The sequence below is a fragment of the Amblyomma mixtum genome, chromosome 4 (assembly GCF_055824585.1).
Source record: "Amblyomma mixtum isolate Tamu chromosome 4, ASM5582458v1, whole genome shotgun sequence".
Taxonomy (NCBI): Eukaryota; Metazoa; Arthropoda; class Arachnida; order Ixodida; family Ixodidae; genus Amblyomma; species Amblyomma mixtum.
The window spans coordinates 76,578,803-76,597,053 of record NC_143015.1 but is presented as its reverse complement, the minus strand read 5'-3'; the positions used below and the strand labels follow the sequence as shown (position 1 = coordinate 76,597,053).

At 44.7% G+C, this 18,251-nt stretch overlaps 1 protein-coding gene across 1 annotated transcript in view; it reads right to left on the bottom strand.

Annotated features, from left to right (window-relative positions):
• Positions 1-1,814: 1,814 nt before the first annotated feature.
• Positions 1,815-18,251, bottom strand: part of LOC149347103 (sodium-coupled monocarboxylate transporter 2-like) — a 45,776-nt gene continuing 29,339 nt past the window's right edge. The window contains exons 8-15 of the mRNA XM_089541492.1: positions 16,581-16,669; positions 15,829-15,938; positions 15,641-15,708; positions 7,943-8,029; positions 4,536-4,708; positions 3,127-3,230; positions 1,984-2,084; positions 1,815-1,898 (exon numbers count right to left, since the gene is read on the bottom strand). Of these exons, the coding sequence (XP_089397618.1) occupies positions 1,815-1,898; positions 1,984-2,084; positions 3,127-3,230; positions 4,536-4,708; positions 7,943-8,029; positions 15,641-15,708; positions 15,829-15,938; positions 16,581-16,669 (816 nt within the window). The remainder of the gene's footprint in view (positions 1,899-1,983; positions 2,085-3,126; positions 3,231-4,535; positions 4,709-7,942; positions 8,030-15,640; positions 15,709-15,828; positions 15,939-16,580; positions 16,670-18,251) is intronic.

Sequence of the window (18,251 nt, the reverse complement as noted above, 5' to 3'; positions counted from 1 at the left end):
AGGTCGGTTCGGGTCTGAAAGGCTGGGGCACGGCCGGTCGACGCAGGCCGAGAACTCACGGCCGACGACCACGGCTGACGCAGGACGCCGAAGCTCCAGGACCAGGATGCCGATGAAACCCAGCACTTCCACCAAATCTTACCTGGCGGCCAGCCGAAGAATGAGGCGTGATGAACAATTGACGAGATGATTTAATGGCCACTGGCCTAGCGCGAGCGCTCTATCATGATGGTGATGATGTCCTCAGTCTTAATGGCACATGCCCACGGCACGGGATTGGCCACGGGGCCGCGGTGCTCCATCCCGCGCCACTGCCTCCTTCATCTTCTTCGCCACAGCAATTTTATACAAAGACTATAGCTGTGGTCGTATTCGTAGATAATTCCTCTAAAGAAATATGTCGTACTACCACCGTATTTCGACACATCTGCTCATAAATTCTGAAATAAATTCGCCTAACTACGCATACGAGACGACGACGACCGGCCTGAAACTCCTTCCTCGTCTTGTGCGCCAATAAACCGAACAGACAGACAAACAAATTCTGCCATCCCCATGCTTGTCTGAAACTGGCTTTTCCAAAGAAACGATTAAAAATCGATCTAATCACATCTGCCAGACAGAGCCTTCAATTTATTTGTGCTATCCACGCCTCACCTTCTATGACTTCGACGGACGGCCCGAGCAGGCGATGACCCCTAAATGCAGTAGTAGAGATGCAGGGCATTTTCTTGTCACTTGCGGGAGCAGACAATTGGGCAACGGCCGGTGTCTTGCAGAAACAAAGAAAGCAAATCTATTCTTCACTTCGTTTTTGCTATTAACGTACCTTGTCTTTCGATTCGTTAAAGCTTTTAACTATTAACCAGCTAAAGTGGTCGTGGTGGCTCAGGGGTTACGGCGCTAGGCTGCTGTCCTGAAAGACGCGGGTTCGATCCCGGCCGTGGCGGGCGGATTTTAGTGTAGGCGAAATTCTAGATCCACGCGTACTGTTCGATGTCAGTGCACGCTAAGGAACCCCAGGTGCTCCAAATTATCCGGAGCCCTTCGCTTCGGCGTCCCTCATAGCCTGAGTCTCTTTGGGACGTTAAACCCCAACAAACCATGCACATCTGCAAAGCATTACAAACATGCATAACACACCATGACTGAGGGAAAGTTATAATTGGTCTACAATTGATCTGAAACGTTGAAGCGGTTCTCGGATGTCACCCGAGAGTTTATAAAGAGGTTGAATTCTGCTCCAAGCTGTTGTAAATTAGAATTTAGCAGAATTGACCATGCGGTTTGCCTCTCGTTCTGCATGGCAGTAGGCACTACAACAGTTGTCAAGTTGCTAGACTTGCACAACAGTCTTTGAATAACATCATAGCTCAATCAAGTCATGAGGTGCCATTTTTACCTATCTTACATCGGTTTACATTGTAGGTCACTACCTCTTGGAATCCAGTTTTTTACCTGTCATATATATAGATATTAAAAACTAGAAGCCAAAATAAATTAACTATCGCCTTCGAGCCTTTTCCAGCCAAACGTTTTCCTTCAAAGGAAAACATTTTCGAGTTTCTTGTCACTGTATTATTTATTTACGCTGAGCTTTGACAGGCCCACAGAGGGTATGGGTTACAAGGGTATTCACAATGCGTATCACTTTGTACGGGATATTGGCAGCCGTGGCCATAATTTTACAGGACCAAGCGACAGAGTCAGGGGAAATGATCCGTTTCTTCCGGTATCCTCCGTAGATGGACCTGCGTAAACACCACACTCTGCAGTTCTTGTTGCATCTTTGCCTTTTTATATGGAGGCCTTGATCAAACATCAGTACTCGTCATGAGGGTCGTACATTCCGTATTGCTGTTCATAGTGCTTTCAGTGAGCGTATTTTTCTTGGCATCCTGTAAAAGGGATGGCAAGAAAAAGTATGTACCATCGCAATGATTGCTCACAGCATTAATAGCTAACAGAAGAGTGATTATTTACCACTTTCTTTTGCCCACAAAGCCTTGGCCTTAATTTTGCCCACATTTGTACTAGTGCATCATTGCACAGTCCACGTTGACATTTCTTGCTCCTAATTTCACCTGGAACAAAAAGAAACAGTACTTGCTAATTGAAAATTTCGAGGTTTTCAGCAACAATCAATGGTGTAGTCTTTAGGGCCGTATTAGAGAATTCCTACGCTGCTCTTCAGAAATGAAAATACCTTCCATGCTAAACGCCCCGCCTAGGAATTATGACCATTCTTCCGATGAGGTGCAAAATGCTTCATCATACCCTTGTTGTTTCGGTATCATTTGTGAACATTTTCATTAATCAAGTGAACAGAAGTAGAGACATATCGGAAGCAATGATTACGAAAACCAAACCGAGATCAGGCGCGAATATGTACCGGGTATAAAAAAAATATTCGATAAAAACGAGCTGAAAGGCTGGTTTCAATTCCACTGAAAGTCGTTACCAAGGTCCGTGTGGGGACGCCATCAAATGTTGTTGCTTCTGGAAGGGCATCTATCCACCATTCTAATCTTCCCCAATCCATTATCGGTGTTCCTTCTTTTTCTCAACATTATATCATCCCGGCCGCGGCGGTCGAATTTCGATGAAGGCGAAATTCTAGAGGCCCGTGTGCTGTGCGATGTCAGTACACGTTAAAGAACCCCAGGTGGTCGAAATTTCCGGAGCCCTTAACTACGGCGTCCCTCATAGCCTGGGTCGCTTTGGGACGTTAAACCCCCAATTATATCACTAGATTCATTAGATCAGTAAAATAATTTGTTAGCAAACTATCATTAGAGGCCTTTTATTTCATGAATGCTCACAATAACATCATATCCTTAGGTCTCCACATTAATGTCATCTAAAACATGTTAGTGAATGAAAATGACACTCTGCAGCACCGCACGCACGGGAATAACGAACTAAATATAGTGACATAGTACAGAAAAAAGAAGTTCCCTCACTGTGAAAATGTTCTTTTCAGTTATGTGATATCGAAGACGTCATTATACACAAACGTCATGCTTCTGACACTATGCTGCCGAAACAAGGCGGTTAAAGGTGATATTCGCAAAACGAAGAGGCACTATCAGTGCCGTGTAAAACTCAAGTGCATATTGACATTACCTGTGAGAGTACTTATCAGCACTCCGATGATGATAGTAGCGAATATGCAGAATAAGCCGCTCCAAAGGTGCGACAGGCGGAACATGAAGAACGTTTCTTCTGACCTGCGAATAGAAGGAACGCTGAAGCACGCCACAAATATTTAATTTCGGAGGTGCTTATTGTTTTTTTGTTTTATCTGCCCCGAGTGTTTTAGCGGCCTGATCTAAATCAGATAAAAACTGGGCCGCATGGGCGGACTGGAAAGACGTCTCCCTACCCTCCATCTAGACAGCGGTTTGACACCATATGCACTTCAGGGCCACCGTCATGTGCGGATGTCATCAGCTTCATCATTAGCGGCTTGTACGAGCATAAGCGGCACAATGGAAAGGCGAAATTATTAACGCGAACGCATTATATCGCTATGCCGCGTCCGCAGAATGTGTCCGCTAGTTTTGTGCTCACGATTGCGTCGTTCTCTGAGATAAATGTGTGATTGTCATAGTGTGTGACAAAATGTTGTTGGGGAAAAATTGGTTGATGAGATGTAATTAGTTAATTAATATAACACCAAAAAACGTGAACAATACACATAGGCGTCAAAATAGCCATGTACGTCGATATAGTACATGAACGTCAAAATAGTCACGGACGTCGATGTAGCTTTTGCTTTCGCATTGCTACAATATCGGTCGCCCCACTGATATCAGAGTTTTTTCATCTTTAGGAACCAAATCAACAAAACACATGCAAAATGAGTAGGCAGGATGCGCGCTCTTTAGTTATTCGTTACCGCATGTCCTGTCTGCTTGTTCTACGTGTCTTTCGTCCTTTTAGCGTGTCTTCTTCCCCCCACATGAGCGTGAGCTCTTTAGTCTCCGCCTCCTTCCCAGCTCCTCTGTAGGAAACGTTTGATAAAAACAAAAACAAAATAGTTTTCAACGGCAGCCTGCTACACTGCAAAATTGGCTGCAAGAAAACGGCCGCCAGAGTTAATCCTAAAGAATCTACTCAAAATGTTTAAAAGTGACAGCAGTCATGTCACTTTTAAACATTTTGAGTAGATTCTTTAGGATAGTCATGTCACTTTGTGCAGCTGGAAGTTCCTAACGTGTGTCGGTCTTCGTGCACAACAAACCACCAGACGAACCATCTTGCAGAAAGAACTTCAATGAAAGAAACTCTCTGGCTGACAAACTAATCTTTTTGCTCTCCCACACCCACGTAGCCTTCAGTGTTTTTTGATGCCGCAGCGTGGTGGAGGCACGAGGTTTCATTTGACGGGAGAGCGGCGCGGATGGGGTCTCAGCGAAATACACACCGCGGAACCGGCACGTCACCTCGTCCTAGCGTTCTCTACAAGCTCTAAGCTGGTGTCCGCAGCTATGCAGAAGGCATATTGAGCATAATGATCAGAGCTGTCTTACCCTATGCTCGGCGTGTCCAAAGTGCTGTTGAGTGGTGAAAAAGTTCCGTTCAGCTTTTCAGGGCAGTAGTCGAGGGACACTGGAGCTCGGGGCGGTTTTCTTTCGCTTCTAATTATGTATGCCATGTGGCACAGTTGATATGTAACGGTAATTAGCGTCGCCAGACCTGCACCCTGTACGAGTTGATAACAGGATTTAACTTAAACGGGAAGGTTATTGTGGTCACGTTGAACATTGGATCTAACTTGGATCTTCATCTTGGGAACCATAAAATAGAAATCGTGGACACCTTCAGATCACTCGGTGTAATTTTTGACGCCTGTATGAGCTGGACCGCACACGCAACACACCTTCGCAAGAAATTAGCTCCTGCCGTTGGTTTTCTTGCTCGGTACCGCACTGAATTTCCTCCCTGTATAAAACGAATGATTTATCATCCCCTATTCCAATCACATATTAACTATTGCCACACAGTTTGGGCTACCACATCCAGAACAAATCTACAGAAAATTCTAATTCTCCAAAAGAAAGCTATCAGGATTATCGCAGGTGCCAGTTTTACTGCCCATACGGCTGAATTGTTTATCAAGTATGAGGTAATTCGCGTAAATGTTTTTCTTGAGTACCGCCTATTATACTATCTCAAATTTTCTTCGACACCAATATGTAATTTTTTGCTTAATATCGCAATGTTAAAGCCCATAGAAAAGTATGTTCAAACCCGATCAACTGCAAAATGGACACTTCCACGCGCTAGAACTAATTATGGTAAAAAAGCACTTAATTTCCTTATACCTAATGTTCTAAACAGCTACGAATCTAACCAGCTTAGTATGTATAACCTCCGACCACATGATTTAAAAGTGTACTTTGTAAATAATATTCCATAACTTCTTTTCATATATTGTAGTTTATGTATCGGTGTCCTTTTCCCATTTGTCATCAACCCAGCAGTGTATAACTTTCAAACGCATTTGTTCAGTTTTAATTGTTTTTTCTAGTTAATTCGTTCAATCGTAAATATTATAAATTCTTTCTATAGTGTGCTCGTATGCGACCTGCCACCGTTGTATGTATGTGTTTATTTTATTTATTATTTTGTAATGGCTCTTAAATGAGCCACAGGCATTTTCAAGCTATTTTCTTTAGCTTTTGGCCTGTGGCTCATTCTAAAGACTGTATGCACATTTGAGAAATAAAGTTTGGATTCATTCATTCATTGATTCATTGATTCATTCATTCATAAACTGGTCGGAATATAATTCTGTTGCTCGCACGAACCTTGTGACAACCGATTCATTCGGCAACTGTGCCCGCAACTCCAGTTAGTCTAGGAATCGCAACTTGCAAAACAAGGAAAGAATTCTTCATTGAGCAACCGTCGAAAATCATGCAGAGTGGCCGTATTGTGGCCGACAAACAGGTAATACCAGGCGGTTTGATCAAAGAGCTACTTGAGATATGAAATATGAACTATAAACCAGGGGTAGCTCAATAAGCGAGAAAAAAAAATCAGAGGGTCTTTATAAAAGAACCGAGCTACAGTTATGCTCATAATATAGTGCGACTTCGTTCAATTGTACAATATGGTTTACCTAACGCTTTCCACAATTTTAAAGAGGCTTTTATATTAAAAGAGCGCATTTTTCGGCAGAGCATTGTCAGCGGTGTAGTACATCAATGTACCTCTAAGGCGTACTAACTAGCAGCCTGGTTAGCTAATATTCAATAGTTAACATTATAATTATTACTGTCAGACTGCTCAATTACTGAGACGCGTAGCCCACCCTAACTAATATCTATATGAGTTTTTTTAATTTCGAAAACGCAGTTACCCTGGGCGCTCTGGTCCAAAACATTGTGGCTATATCGAGGAGTTACGTATACTGGAGTGGTTACGTTGTCGGCAAGGTTCTCAAAAGCGCATGCATTTTAGCACTCTGTAGCCAAAATTTGTTGGGCTACAGCGGCAAGGGAAACGGCGTTTTCGAAATTCTAAAAACTGATATAGATATTACTTATGGTGAGCTACACGCCTCTCGACAATCAAAGAGCCTTATATTCGTAGTTAAAAAGTTAACTATTCAATATTAGTTAACCGGCCTGCTGATTAGCATGTCTTAGCTGTATTCTGATCCACTGCACCGTTGACAGTGCTATGCCGAAAAAGGCGCTCTCTAACTCAAAAGCTTAGTTTTAAAAATTGTTAAAGGTCTCATGTGAAGCACCCTACATCCTAAGTGTTCGTTACGTTGCTTAAGGAGAAACTTCTCGAAAATCTCTTCATCTCTTACACTACACCTTTGCTGAACGCTTACGCACTATTCATTTGAGTACATGGTTTCTTTATTGGCCCACTGCTTCGATTCTTTAATAACCTCTGTTGAAGCTTTCTAGGATCACTCTGCTCGTTAGATACTTACCAACTGTCGTAGTACTGCCACCATCACGAATATGTAAACAGTTTTCCACGTTTCTCTGTTATCACTGAGATGCAAAAAACATCAGCGATGTTTGTTTCATAAAAATTAGGATCATGACATAGACTTTCACCGCAGCAGCTCAATGTGCGGCTTGGACCACCCTATAAAAATATATATCTTGCACGTGCGACACCTGTGTCGTTTTTGTTTAATCCCGCCTCGATCTAATAAAAAGAAACGTTGAAGAAAAAAAAGGAACTTTTACACGCAGTAAAAAAAAACGAAATGTAGGTGTTGCCATCACCAGCCCATCCTTGCGTCGACACCAAATTTTATGCGCGGTTCCGACGGGCTACGCCAAACCGCCATACACTGGAAAACGGTGGCAACACTTCTGTTTAAGTAAGCACGTGATGGCTTTTGAATTGAATGGGGGCAATATTTTTATATTGAACTCCCGCGTCGATAAATGTGTTGTGCTGCCGGACCAGCCTCCCCGTAGGCTGAAAGAAGAAGTTATTCCATTTTTACTGAGAACGATATTCGTTTCCTTAGCTTTCTGTTCAAGGTGAACTTCTGGGGAAGTTGGTTCCATATGTTTCACGTAACTACAGCGCACAAAAAATGAGCATTGACGGATAGAAAAGACGCCACGAAGCGCTGTGCTGAAGTGATACGTGAGAAATATTGGCCTCGAGCGCGAGGAAAATACGCTTCAATTCCTTGATTAAGATCTTAAGGTTTATCTCAGACAACGCTTGGTTGCCAGGCAGGTGACAAAAAAAATCATACAATTTTCCCTGACTAAATGTTAGCTCCCTTATCGCTTTTCTCGTTTCACTCAGAGCAGGGAGCAAGTTTAAAAAATAGGTGAGTGATACCCACAGTCTTATCTAAGCATGCTAACTATACTTTCAGATGACATTAATTTGTACATGACAGAAGTGAGGCAAAATACAAAACAGGAGAGCGTTGTGCACTCACCTTTGAGTGAACAAAAGGGAATAATACAGCTAAGAGGCACAAGCCGATGTATGGTGCCGTGATTGCAGAGTACACCATCAGAAATACCTGAAACAGCCACTGCTTAGTTGTTTATCACCGCACCCACACCGCCGTTAGTGAAAAGGAGAGGGGGCATAGAATAAACACAATTCAATTCAGTTAGCATAATGCTTCCCAGACGATTTTAACATGAACATTTTACATACGAATATTACATGTTTTAGAGCTGCAATTCTTGAGACTCAGAAAATACTTCCCTCATATACTGGTTGCGACATCCGCTGGTTACTTCTTTCACTCACTTCATAGTAAAAACGACATCTCAAACACTAAGTTTGCAAGCTACCTCCGAAATTTTGTTTACAGGACCAATCCAAATTGAAACATAATCCGGCTTGGAAAAATACTTTCCGCGATTTATTACAGCGTGAGAGTGGAATATATTTTGAAAAAAAATTTAAATGCAAGGGTTTATCTATATCTGTGAAGCTGTTCCCCTCTTAGGCTGTCCTTGCGTCTCGAGAGAAATTCTTTGCATAATCTGTAGAAACAATATGGATTGCTAGTCTTTCAATTCTTTCCTTCTTCACGTCATATGCCAACCATGAGTACCGCACGGCACAGTCGCATTACAGTTTAGATGGGGCATAACATTTGTACAATTCCATTGTTCGAAGTGACAATCTGTTTGCATTTCTGCGCAGAAAAGCTAGCAGTGTCTATGCTTTTGTAGTGATGTGACCGATGTCTCGGCTACTTGAAATGCCATGGGTCGGATAAGCACCAACATATTTATTCTCATGAACTGATAACAGCTCGGTTTGTTTATAGGGTAAAAAGAAGCACAAGATTTTTTTTTTCCCTTTAAAGTGCACCTAACAGTTTTTTTCGGCACTTGATATCCGTATTACTTTTCGAGCAGCCGCCGCGGTGGCTCAGTGGTTATGGTGCCAGGCTGCTGACCCAAAAGACGCGGGTTCGATCCCGGCGGCGGCGGCTAGAATTTCTTTGGAGGAGAAATTCTAGAGGCCCGTGTACTGTGCGATGTCAGTGCACGTTAAAGAACCCCAGGTGGTCGAAATTTCCGGAGCCCTTCACTACGGCGTCTCTCATAGCCTTAGTCGCTTTGGGACGTTAAACCCCATAAACCAAAACAAACTTTTTGAGCTTTGCTCAATTACTTGGTCGAGGTCATTTTGTAAAGCAGTAAAACCGTCGGTAGTATAAATAACTAGGTACAAAACCTCGGCAAATAATCATATTTGCGATTTCCAGAAGGGGTAGCCTGCGAAAAAGCGCTGTTGTTGCAGACGAGATTCTTGCATGGCTGAACACATCAACTTCACCAGATTGTTTGCCGTTAGGCACAACGTTTTCTCCTCATAGCTCACACATTCCTAGTGTCCTATGTACAGGACACCAGTTTTTAATGCCAGCACATTACTTGACTCGTTGAGCGAAAACCACGCCATAGCCACAAAGACGTGCCAGGCACTTCTGGCAGAAACGCGTGTCAGAGACGCCGCACGCGACTGGCAGAATCACCATCAGTGCGACTTTACCTCTCTCAGAAGGGCAGGTCGACTTCCGCGATGAGTGGAAACAGGTTTGGGACCGCCCCTTCTCATCCCTGGGGTCGTTGTACATTACCCCCTCCTTAGAAAACAACGCGGACCAGGCTCAAGATTGGAGCGGCTGGCCCCCTTCGCCGCAAGCACTGGGCGAGATGCCACTGATGATGTGGCACATGTAAAGACTGGCGTGTCGTCTCCGCAAGATGCGCTAGGAAATAGGATGCGCCACTGTCGTATTCAAGCAAACGCGGTGAGAGGTTGCGCAAACGAGAAAGTCCCCGCCGCCGCTCTCAATAGACCTCTCCTCGGGTACGTCACGCGAGGCGAGTGACGTCACAGCGATGACGTTTCCGGCTCACGCCGGGAACCCGATGGGCAAAACAGTCCTCCGTTTGCAGCCGCCGCGGTGGCTCAGTGGCTATGGTGCTCGGCTGCTGACCCAAAAGACGCGGGTTCGATCCCGGTCGCGGCGGCTAGAATTTCTTTGGAGGAGAAATTCTGGAGGCCCGTGTACTGTGCGATGTCAGTGCACGTTAAAGAACCCCAGGTGGTCGAAATTTCCGGAGCCCTTCACTACGGCGTCTCTCATAGCCTTAGTCGCTTTGGGACGTTAAACCCCACGAAACCAAACCAAACCAAGTCCTCCGTTTGCGTGCGATCCCGTATAGTTTTGCTGGGCGAGCAAGGAAGCTATCGCAGTGCGGGCGCCGGAACCCGTGCCTCGACCCTGTCTATTGATGCCTACGAGCTGCTGTGCCGTGGGGTGCACTAACCGTGCCAAGAAAGGCGTCCGCTTTTTCGTTTTCCGCGGGACGAGAATCTCCTGAAGGTGTGGGTGCACGCATTGCGTCGAGATAACTGGAAGCCAAGACAGGTAGAAGGGATATGCGGAGCGCACTTCATCTCTGGTGAGAAGCATTCCTTTCTTTCACTTGCTGATTTTGAAGACCTAGCGAGGTGAATGGCACTGTGAACTTTTTTTCTCGTCTTATCCGCCAACGTAGGCGCCCCGTCCTCGTTACCGGACCACCCGGACCGGGTGCCCAGCGTTTTCTCATTCAAGAAGAGAAATCCCAGCGCAGATATGAAGAAGTGTGGTCGTTTTGAGCGGACAATCTTAGCAACATCTTAGTTGTTGCAAACTGGTAGCATGGGACAAGAAAGCGTAAAGTAGGTTAGCTGTGCAGGGTTTGAACTCAGGCGACACATGGGATGTAAGGGGCGTCGCGGTGCTCGGAACCGGAGCAGTTTCAGCCGCCTAAGGACCCTTTTAACAGACCCGACACCGCACGATCATAAGCGTTTTTTTTTTTTTTTTTCGCAATGGCTCTGAGCAGTGACCGCGCAGAGGGCACAACAGTTAGAGCAGATTCTCCCCCAACGAAGCGACAGTCAGCGTTCTCAGCTTCAGCCCCGTCGACAAGCGGCCGAGATCGAATCAGCGATGTCATGGCGGCGGCGGTTGCGATACAGAACCACATAACACAATCAAAATATAAGACCTCGCATGCACTAACACAATCAAAATATATGCATCCTACGCACTGCATTATTGTACGCTGACTTCACACATGAACAGTATTCTGACGTGACGGTTAGCGTGTAATGCATTCCGAATCTACCGCATGCAATTATCTTTCTGCTGATCAAGGTAGCGCGTTAAAACGCTGTTGTTCGTCATCCCGCCGAACACTTGAACTTACCCCGCCATGCATGTGCAGTGAGCTGCCTGTACGCTGCCTTCTTCTCGCAAAACCGTCCACGCTTCGTACGGCTCGCCGGTGGTCCTCTGCGACGGGGTCACTTTTGCTTTTAAAAGGCAGCACTCTAAACCAAAGTCGGCTGCCAAAACTTGGCGCACGTGCCCTTCCGCTGCAAAAACGTACGCCTTCAGCGAGCGGTAGCACTTCATGCTCTCAGTAGTGTAAGGGCCGGGCGTCTGAACGAGATAAACGTATATGTCGCCAAAACGCACGTTTGGCCACAATTTCGGGTCGTTCCTCCAGTCCTTCAAAACGAAGGGGTCAGGGTACTGTTTCCCGCCGACTTTCAACTTTTCAACATATCGCTGTCGGGCGATTTCAGGCAGTGACTTCGCGTACTCCGACAGCTCCATCGCTTCCGAGGCACGTACGAGAGCGTTGGATGCGAGCCGAAGTGGGAGCGTTTTGCCCATCGCCGCTAGGAAGGAGAGCGCTGCAGTCGCTGCACGTGCGTTCCGTGACGTCACGTTGTTTACTCGAGGGAGAGGTCTATTGGCGTGCGGCTTTCTGTCAGCGAGGTTGAGGCGCTATGGAGCCTTCATCGTCGAAGTTCCATCGCTCGCGTCTACATCACCAGGTGAGACAAAAGAGCGTGATCAGAAGCAGTAGTTTACTGTCGATGCACTACGCCACCGCCGCAACGCAGCGAAACAATGTTCCTTTCCCAAGTGGCCGACAACGACTCATTGACAAACAGTGCGCTCGCATTTACACAGAATCAGAATTGCTTAGGTGCCGCTATAATTTTTTTCTTAGTAACTCTAAGACGATACTGTGTAAAAGACTTCCGTCTCTTGATGTCCAAAAGTGATTTCTCCTCTTAACTCCCGTTGGTGTATCATTACCCTAAGTTCGCTACCTGTCCTGCGTTCATCTCTTTTTAATGCGTCAGCACTAAAGCTCCCACTCGGTCGCTTTGCCGTTGTGTGTACGGTCCCTCTGTGTGCACACCGAGTTGTGGGCAACCTGCCCTAAGGCGGCCCCTTAAGTCGCAGCTGGGCCACCTAGGTCTATCGACCTTGTGACGTCATCACAACCTGGTGAGCAAGATGCCCACCATAGCCGGTTGCAGGTAAATTAATGATTGGTCCTGCTCGGGAAGACCTACCTGGGGCTCACAAGCCCCACTGGTGGCAGCACCTGCCATTGCAAATCAGTAGCGCATTGAATAACACTGAACCGCTACCCCAGGAGGACTCCCAGCGATCTGTGAACCTTAAGTAGAGAATGACCAATTCGGCTTATATGGGCATTAAAGCTATCTCGTCATGCCCTCAAGGCGGAGCTTAAGTTCGATTTCGCCGATCTTCAGTGTCTGATGCCTGCTTAACCTTGAAAACCGAGCCTCGAACCGAAGTGCTAGCGCACCTATCTGCCTAACCGCGCTACATCATCGGCCATTTTTTTTTCCATATATGGCAGATGTCTTCCCTTTCCATTCATCGGTGCAGTGTCATTACTAGAGGCCGGATTTTTAGGCACTAAAAAGCACGTTTTAGGCGCCATAAACAGGCGGCTAAAATTACACTTTAGGCACCTAACGGGGGAAAATAGGCACTATAAACTTTGTCAAAATTGCACACAGTTCCGAACTCCAGCGCTCAATATCTGGCTTAAAATAAAACAGAAACACAGCAGAAACGATTTGGGACCTTAAACAAGGTGCGAACATTAGAAACCGTTTTTTTTTTTTTTTTTGGGGGGGGGGGGGGGGGGCTGTCGCGCAACTTTTCGTACAATACACATGCTTCAGCAGAGCAGAAGGGACTGTTACCAACCATTTTATACCTAGGGTATACACTTTGGTATACCTCGAAACAAACAATTCGCTTGTCATGTACAAAAGTAGAAACAATGAACACCTTAACAGGAGGCCATGTATTTAGAAATTGATAGAAACATTGTCAATTCAAAGCATCTGACAAATGAGTTCAGTCTTCGCTCACACAGAAATAGAACTTATTTATTGCAGGCATACTCGATGCTTCAACATTAATAAATATGGTGCAACTTGTGTAAACAGTGTTTTATAGTTCGTGGCTTCACGTGTCTGGAGCCACGCGACTATCAAATGGTGCTTGGCATTAGAAGGGTGTGGAAACCATAAATACGAGATGCCAGAAAATGTTACACAGTGCTACTTGATGCGGAATATGCCGAAAATAATCATAGTTCTGCACGGGCCTACGTACATTCATGAGGATGGTAAAATAAACATTATCCATTTAGAAATCACTGTTAAAGCTATGGAAGCAGTAGCAGACAAGCACCACCTCCAGGTTGATGGACTCAAATTTATGCCTCTTATCAGTAAGAACAAGCTTGTATGCTGAAAAGGAACGCTCAATATCAACGGTTGTTACAGGAGCGTGCTTGTACTTAGGAACATTTCATGGCTTTACACTGTTCGGTATCATAGAATGTTCACCGGTAAGTACTCCTGAAAGTTGCTTGAGGTCTCAGAACCCCTCATTTTTCTTCAAGACGGACTGCAACTTAGCGCGGATTTTCTCAGCAACTTCTCCGTGAGGAAGAGCAGCGATTCGTTGCTGCACATTCTCAATTAGTCCAATGTTGGTAGTGAGCATTATACCCCCGCATTCCATTTTTTTTATAGTCCTCGCAAGAAAAGTGAAGTTAGCGCACAAGCTGCCACGATAAAATGACAGAAAATAGGAAAAAGGTTGCTTCGATATTTTCGGCTGACGTGGTTGTTATTGCGTACGCAGCCGGCGTAGGTGCAGTGTTCACCACAGGCAACTGACGAGGTCATCTAATGTTGCCATGTGTGTGTTCTACTCAAAACCCAAATGGATTCGAAAGCAAACAGAATCAGAAAGCAAAGCCTAAGCGTATTTCATGACCCTTTTCTGTAAAATAGGGCATTTTTAGGCACCGACGTCGGAAATAGGCATTTATAGGCACTGACCCCCAAAATAGGCATTTATAGGCACTATAAAAAGAGCAATAAACATATCGTAAACACCTAATTCGTGCTCATATGCAAAAATGGTGTGCCTACGAAGCGTTGAAAAAAATAGGCATTTGCCTAAAATCCGGTCTCTAGTCATTACCCTGATTTTGAACTTTTTTTTTTGTCTGTAGGGTTCCGCCTTACATGTCAGTAGTAGCAGGACGCGCGACTTGTGTACCCACTTTTTATTGCCAAAAGTAGGCTAGTGTTCTTTACCTTGGACTTGCTGGCAAATGCATAGCGATCCATCCCTATCCTTTAGCTACTGACGCCCTCATACACATATGCAATGAGTACTTGATCGAAGTTAACTCAGAAATTCAAAATTTGGTTGGTTAAGGCGATCGGTTGTTCCTTCGCCAAGCAATTTTAAAGTGACTTTAATATTCTTCATGTTGGCTTTCCAGCCTACCATTGTGTATTATGTATGCTGGTCCTCAGGCAAGCAACATAATTTATCTCTTCCCTTAAACGAACAACAGTAAACAATAAAATCATCGCTCACTACCATCGTCATGATCATCAGCCTGACTGTGCCCACTGTAGGGCAAATACCTCTTCTATGTCTCTGCATTAATCCTGTCCTTTGCAAGCTGCGGCCAACGTATCCCGCAAATTTCTTAATCTCATCCGCCCACTTAACTTTATGCCGCCGCCTGCTACGCTTGCATTCTCTTGAGAAAAAAAAAAAACTCTTTTAACTAAGTGGTGGCATTCTAACGGTTGCTAGAGTTCTTGCGTTTATGCAACGGTTAACGACACAGGACTTCGTCCATTTTCTCATCGTGCCGGAGGCTTTTACTGGCTTGTATTCTCCCGCGCTGTCCGGTGAACAGATATGGAAGGTGCGTAGTTTAAACATGATCTGTAACAATTAATGCACCTTCAGTTACCTGCCTACTCCATATATGTCACAAAAATAAGAGAACAACAAAATAGCGCGCGAAAAGCACAGCCATCAAACTGAGCCGGTTCCGTCTAACTGCGAAAGAAGGTGCTGATATTCACGAGGCAAAAGCCGCATGATGTCTCACATAGGATTGCCTGTTAAACTAGTACACAGGACTAGAGTTCTCAAGAACCAGTAGGCGTATGCAGCATCTCAGTCATATTGAATAGAGTAATTCGGGCGTGGAATGATACCACTGCCGTAAAATACTCCGCTGCGCACAAATGCACTTCTCATAGGTTTGGTCATATCTTCTCACCATTCATGTCGTGCAAAGAATGCATATCGACCTAAGTGCGCGTAGCTTCTCAAACATCCAATAACGCTTCCTGAATTTTATCTTAAGCAAATACAAATATAAAGTCTAAAGCGCCAATTGATTCTACAACGAACCTCGGAATGCGATTTACCACTTACCCTGGTTACGGACCCCATGTACACGACGAGGGTGCTATAAATGGTCATTATTAAGCCAAGCAGAAGGGCTGTAAAAGTGGAATAGAATATACAATACAATTTATATGTGCACAGCAGTGGAGCAATAGCAGCACAAAGGTTTCATATCGTAAACAATTTTTGCTAATAATAGAAACAGGCCAGCTCACCACTGCAGCGCGTGATGAGCAGCACATGCTCGTCAGCCTTCTTGTATCCTCTAGCGATGACATCAACATACAAAATTGTAGCCTGGGAATTGATAGTCGATGATACTGTGCTAGAAAAGCACAAAGCAGCATTATGTGGCACTTATATCACCACGCCGACTGTGACAGGAACACTGATAAGGGCTCATTAAATTGATGGAACAGAATGGCGAGATCACGAATGGATTAAATAGCAATTAGTAAAAGCACATGCGTGGCTATTAAACACATGTATGATATAAAGCGCAAAGAAGTTTCAACGACAAAGCGTAAATTTCGCAGGATACACCGCATGAGTACCAAAAATTCAAATGCTGCCGAGTATAATTATCGATGACGAACAATTTGGTACGTCGGACGTAGTAGCGAACAATTTAACCAAATTTATTGGACCGTGTTGTAGTAACGGCAGGGAGCTTCCAGGGGTGGTGTGGAACATTCAACTGTTATTTCATGTCTTTGTATCCTGTGGTAGATTATATATTCGCTGAAATATATTTCATTTTTAATGCGTTAGCATTACAACCCTCAGAACGGCGACATACGAAGCCGCCGCGGTGGTACGGATGTTGAGTGGAGGGGGAACAAGAGAGGTGGGGAAACACGGTCGCCGTACTGAGTCGAGGAGGACGTCGTGGCTCTCAGTGACTGCTAGGAGTACGTCGTGAAATCGTACTGCTTTATAACAGCATGAATTTAAAACAGCATATTACCTCGTTGCTGCGCAGACAACACCAGCCATAAAGAGCCCGGCAAGTCCAGGCACTTTTATCAGTTCTGCGCTGATGTAGTAAGGTACGATCTGAAAAAGAATAGGGAAATAATACAGTCCGAATGCAGCGAAAGTTGTAATAATATTCCTAATTGCTGTCATCCGATGCAACACTATTCATCACACGCATGTCTAATGCTGAAGGTGGTAAACATAAAGTGGAAATGAACACCTGCTTAGCACAGAAAATTAGGGACACAGTTAAGAGTGGAGCGATACACCAATGCTACTCGTACCTGAGTTTACTACGGAACACAGTGCAGGCATGCTTGCATGGCGTTCATAATAACGCATTTGGCGCTTTTTTTAGATATATAAACGAAGACCCAGGGAAGAAAGCCGCTTTGCAAGGAAGAAAAAAAATTGCATGGAAGATTACACTATCGTGTAAGACTGAGGTCCGTGGGTGACCTCATTACTGCGAACACAGCCACCGCTGCGCACGACGAACATGCCACTGCGCACCACTAACGAAAAAACCTCCGAATTAAATAGCATCGCTATTAAAACTGCTTTGCTTGGTCTTTACCACAGTTAGCCTGCGTATTTATATTTGATACATATCTGTGGTCGCACCCCTAGACCATTTCATCTGAACGAATTTTCGTAGCAGGGCCTATTTCAATGTACTGCTACGAATTTCCAACTCAGTCTGTGTAATTACGCAGCCTAGATGGTGATATCAGCAAACCTTCCTTCGCGAGGCATCAAAGCATATGCGTATGACTTTTGGTCATGCAACAGCGTAAAGGAAGTGGTGAAGCTGATAACTTCTGTTCATTCAATGTTGCCTAGGAAACGCAGAAAGAAAGCCACGCGCAACTACTGCTTGATTCCAGAAAGGAGCTTTAGGCCATTCGTAATTCTATTACTTGTTTAATTATGTAGATTCCGCGGAAAATACAGCTGTTTCGGTACAGTCTTGGGAGAAGAATTCTACGAAATGCCTATTTCGGAATTACGGCCACTCCGTAGCTTCTAGTATAAACATGCACGCTAAGTCACTTGGGCAAATAGTTTGCACTTGATTTTAATTTGTTAGGTGACTAACAGTGGCGCAACCAGAAATTTTGTTCGGGAGGGGGGGGGGGGGGGGGTCATGTTGCAGCGCGGCCTCCTCAAAGAATTTGTGGAGGGGTCAAACGCAATAATAATAACTGCATTGCATTTACAATGTCATTGTATATTAGTTAATGCTACGCACTGTCCAGACAAGTGAAATATGCGTTTTTTAAAATAAAAGAATGTATTGTATGTCTTAAAAATCGTGGCCGACATAAGTGATGGTAATGCTTCCATGTTTTTGCGTATTTAATAAGCAAAGCAAATATCACACGAAGTATAGAACTGTGTCAGTCCGAAACCAGCAAAGCAGTGGATGCCGCTGATATGATAAACGTAACACCTTCACACCTTGGGCTAAGGTTCGTAAGCCTAGAAAAGGAAGACAATGTCCGAATAGGACGGAAAGAGCATGGGAACATCGTTACGCTTGGTCATATGCCTATCATCTAGACGAGCAGGAGAAAGAAACGGAAATGGCCAGACGTCTTGTACGTTCAGTACTCCAGCTTAGGATATAATACCAGGCTCTGTTATCGATTGACAAGGC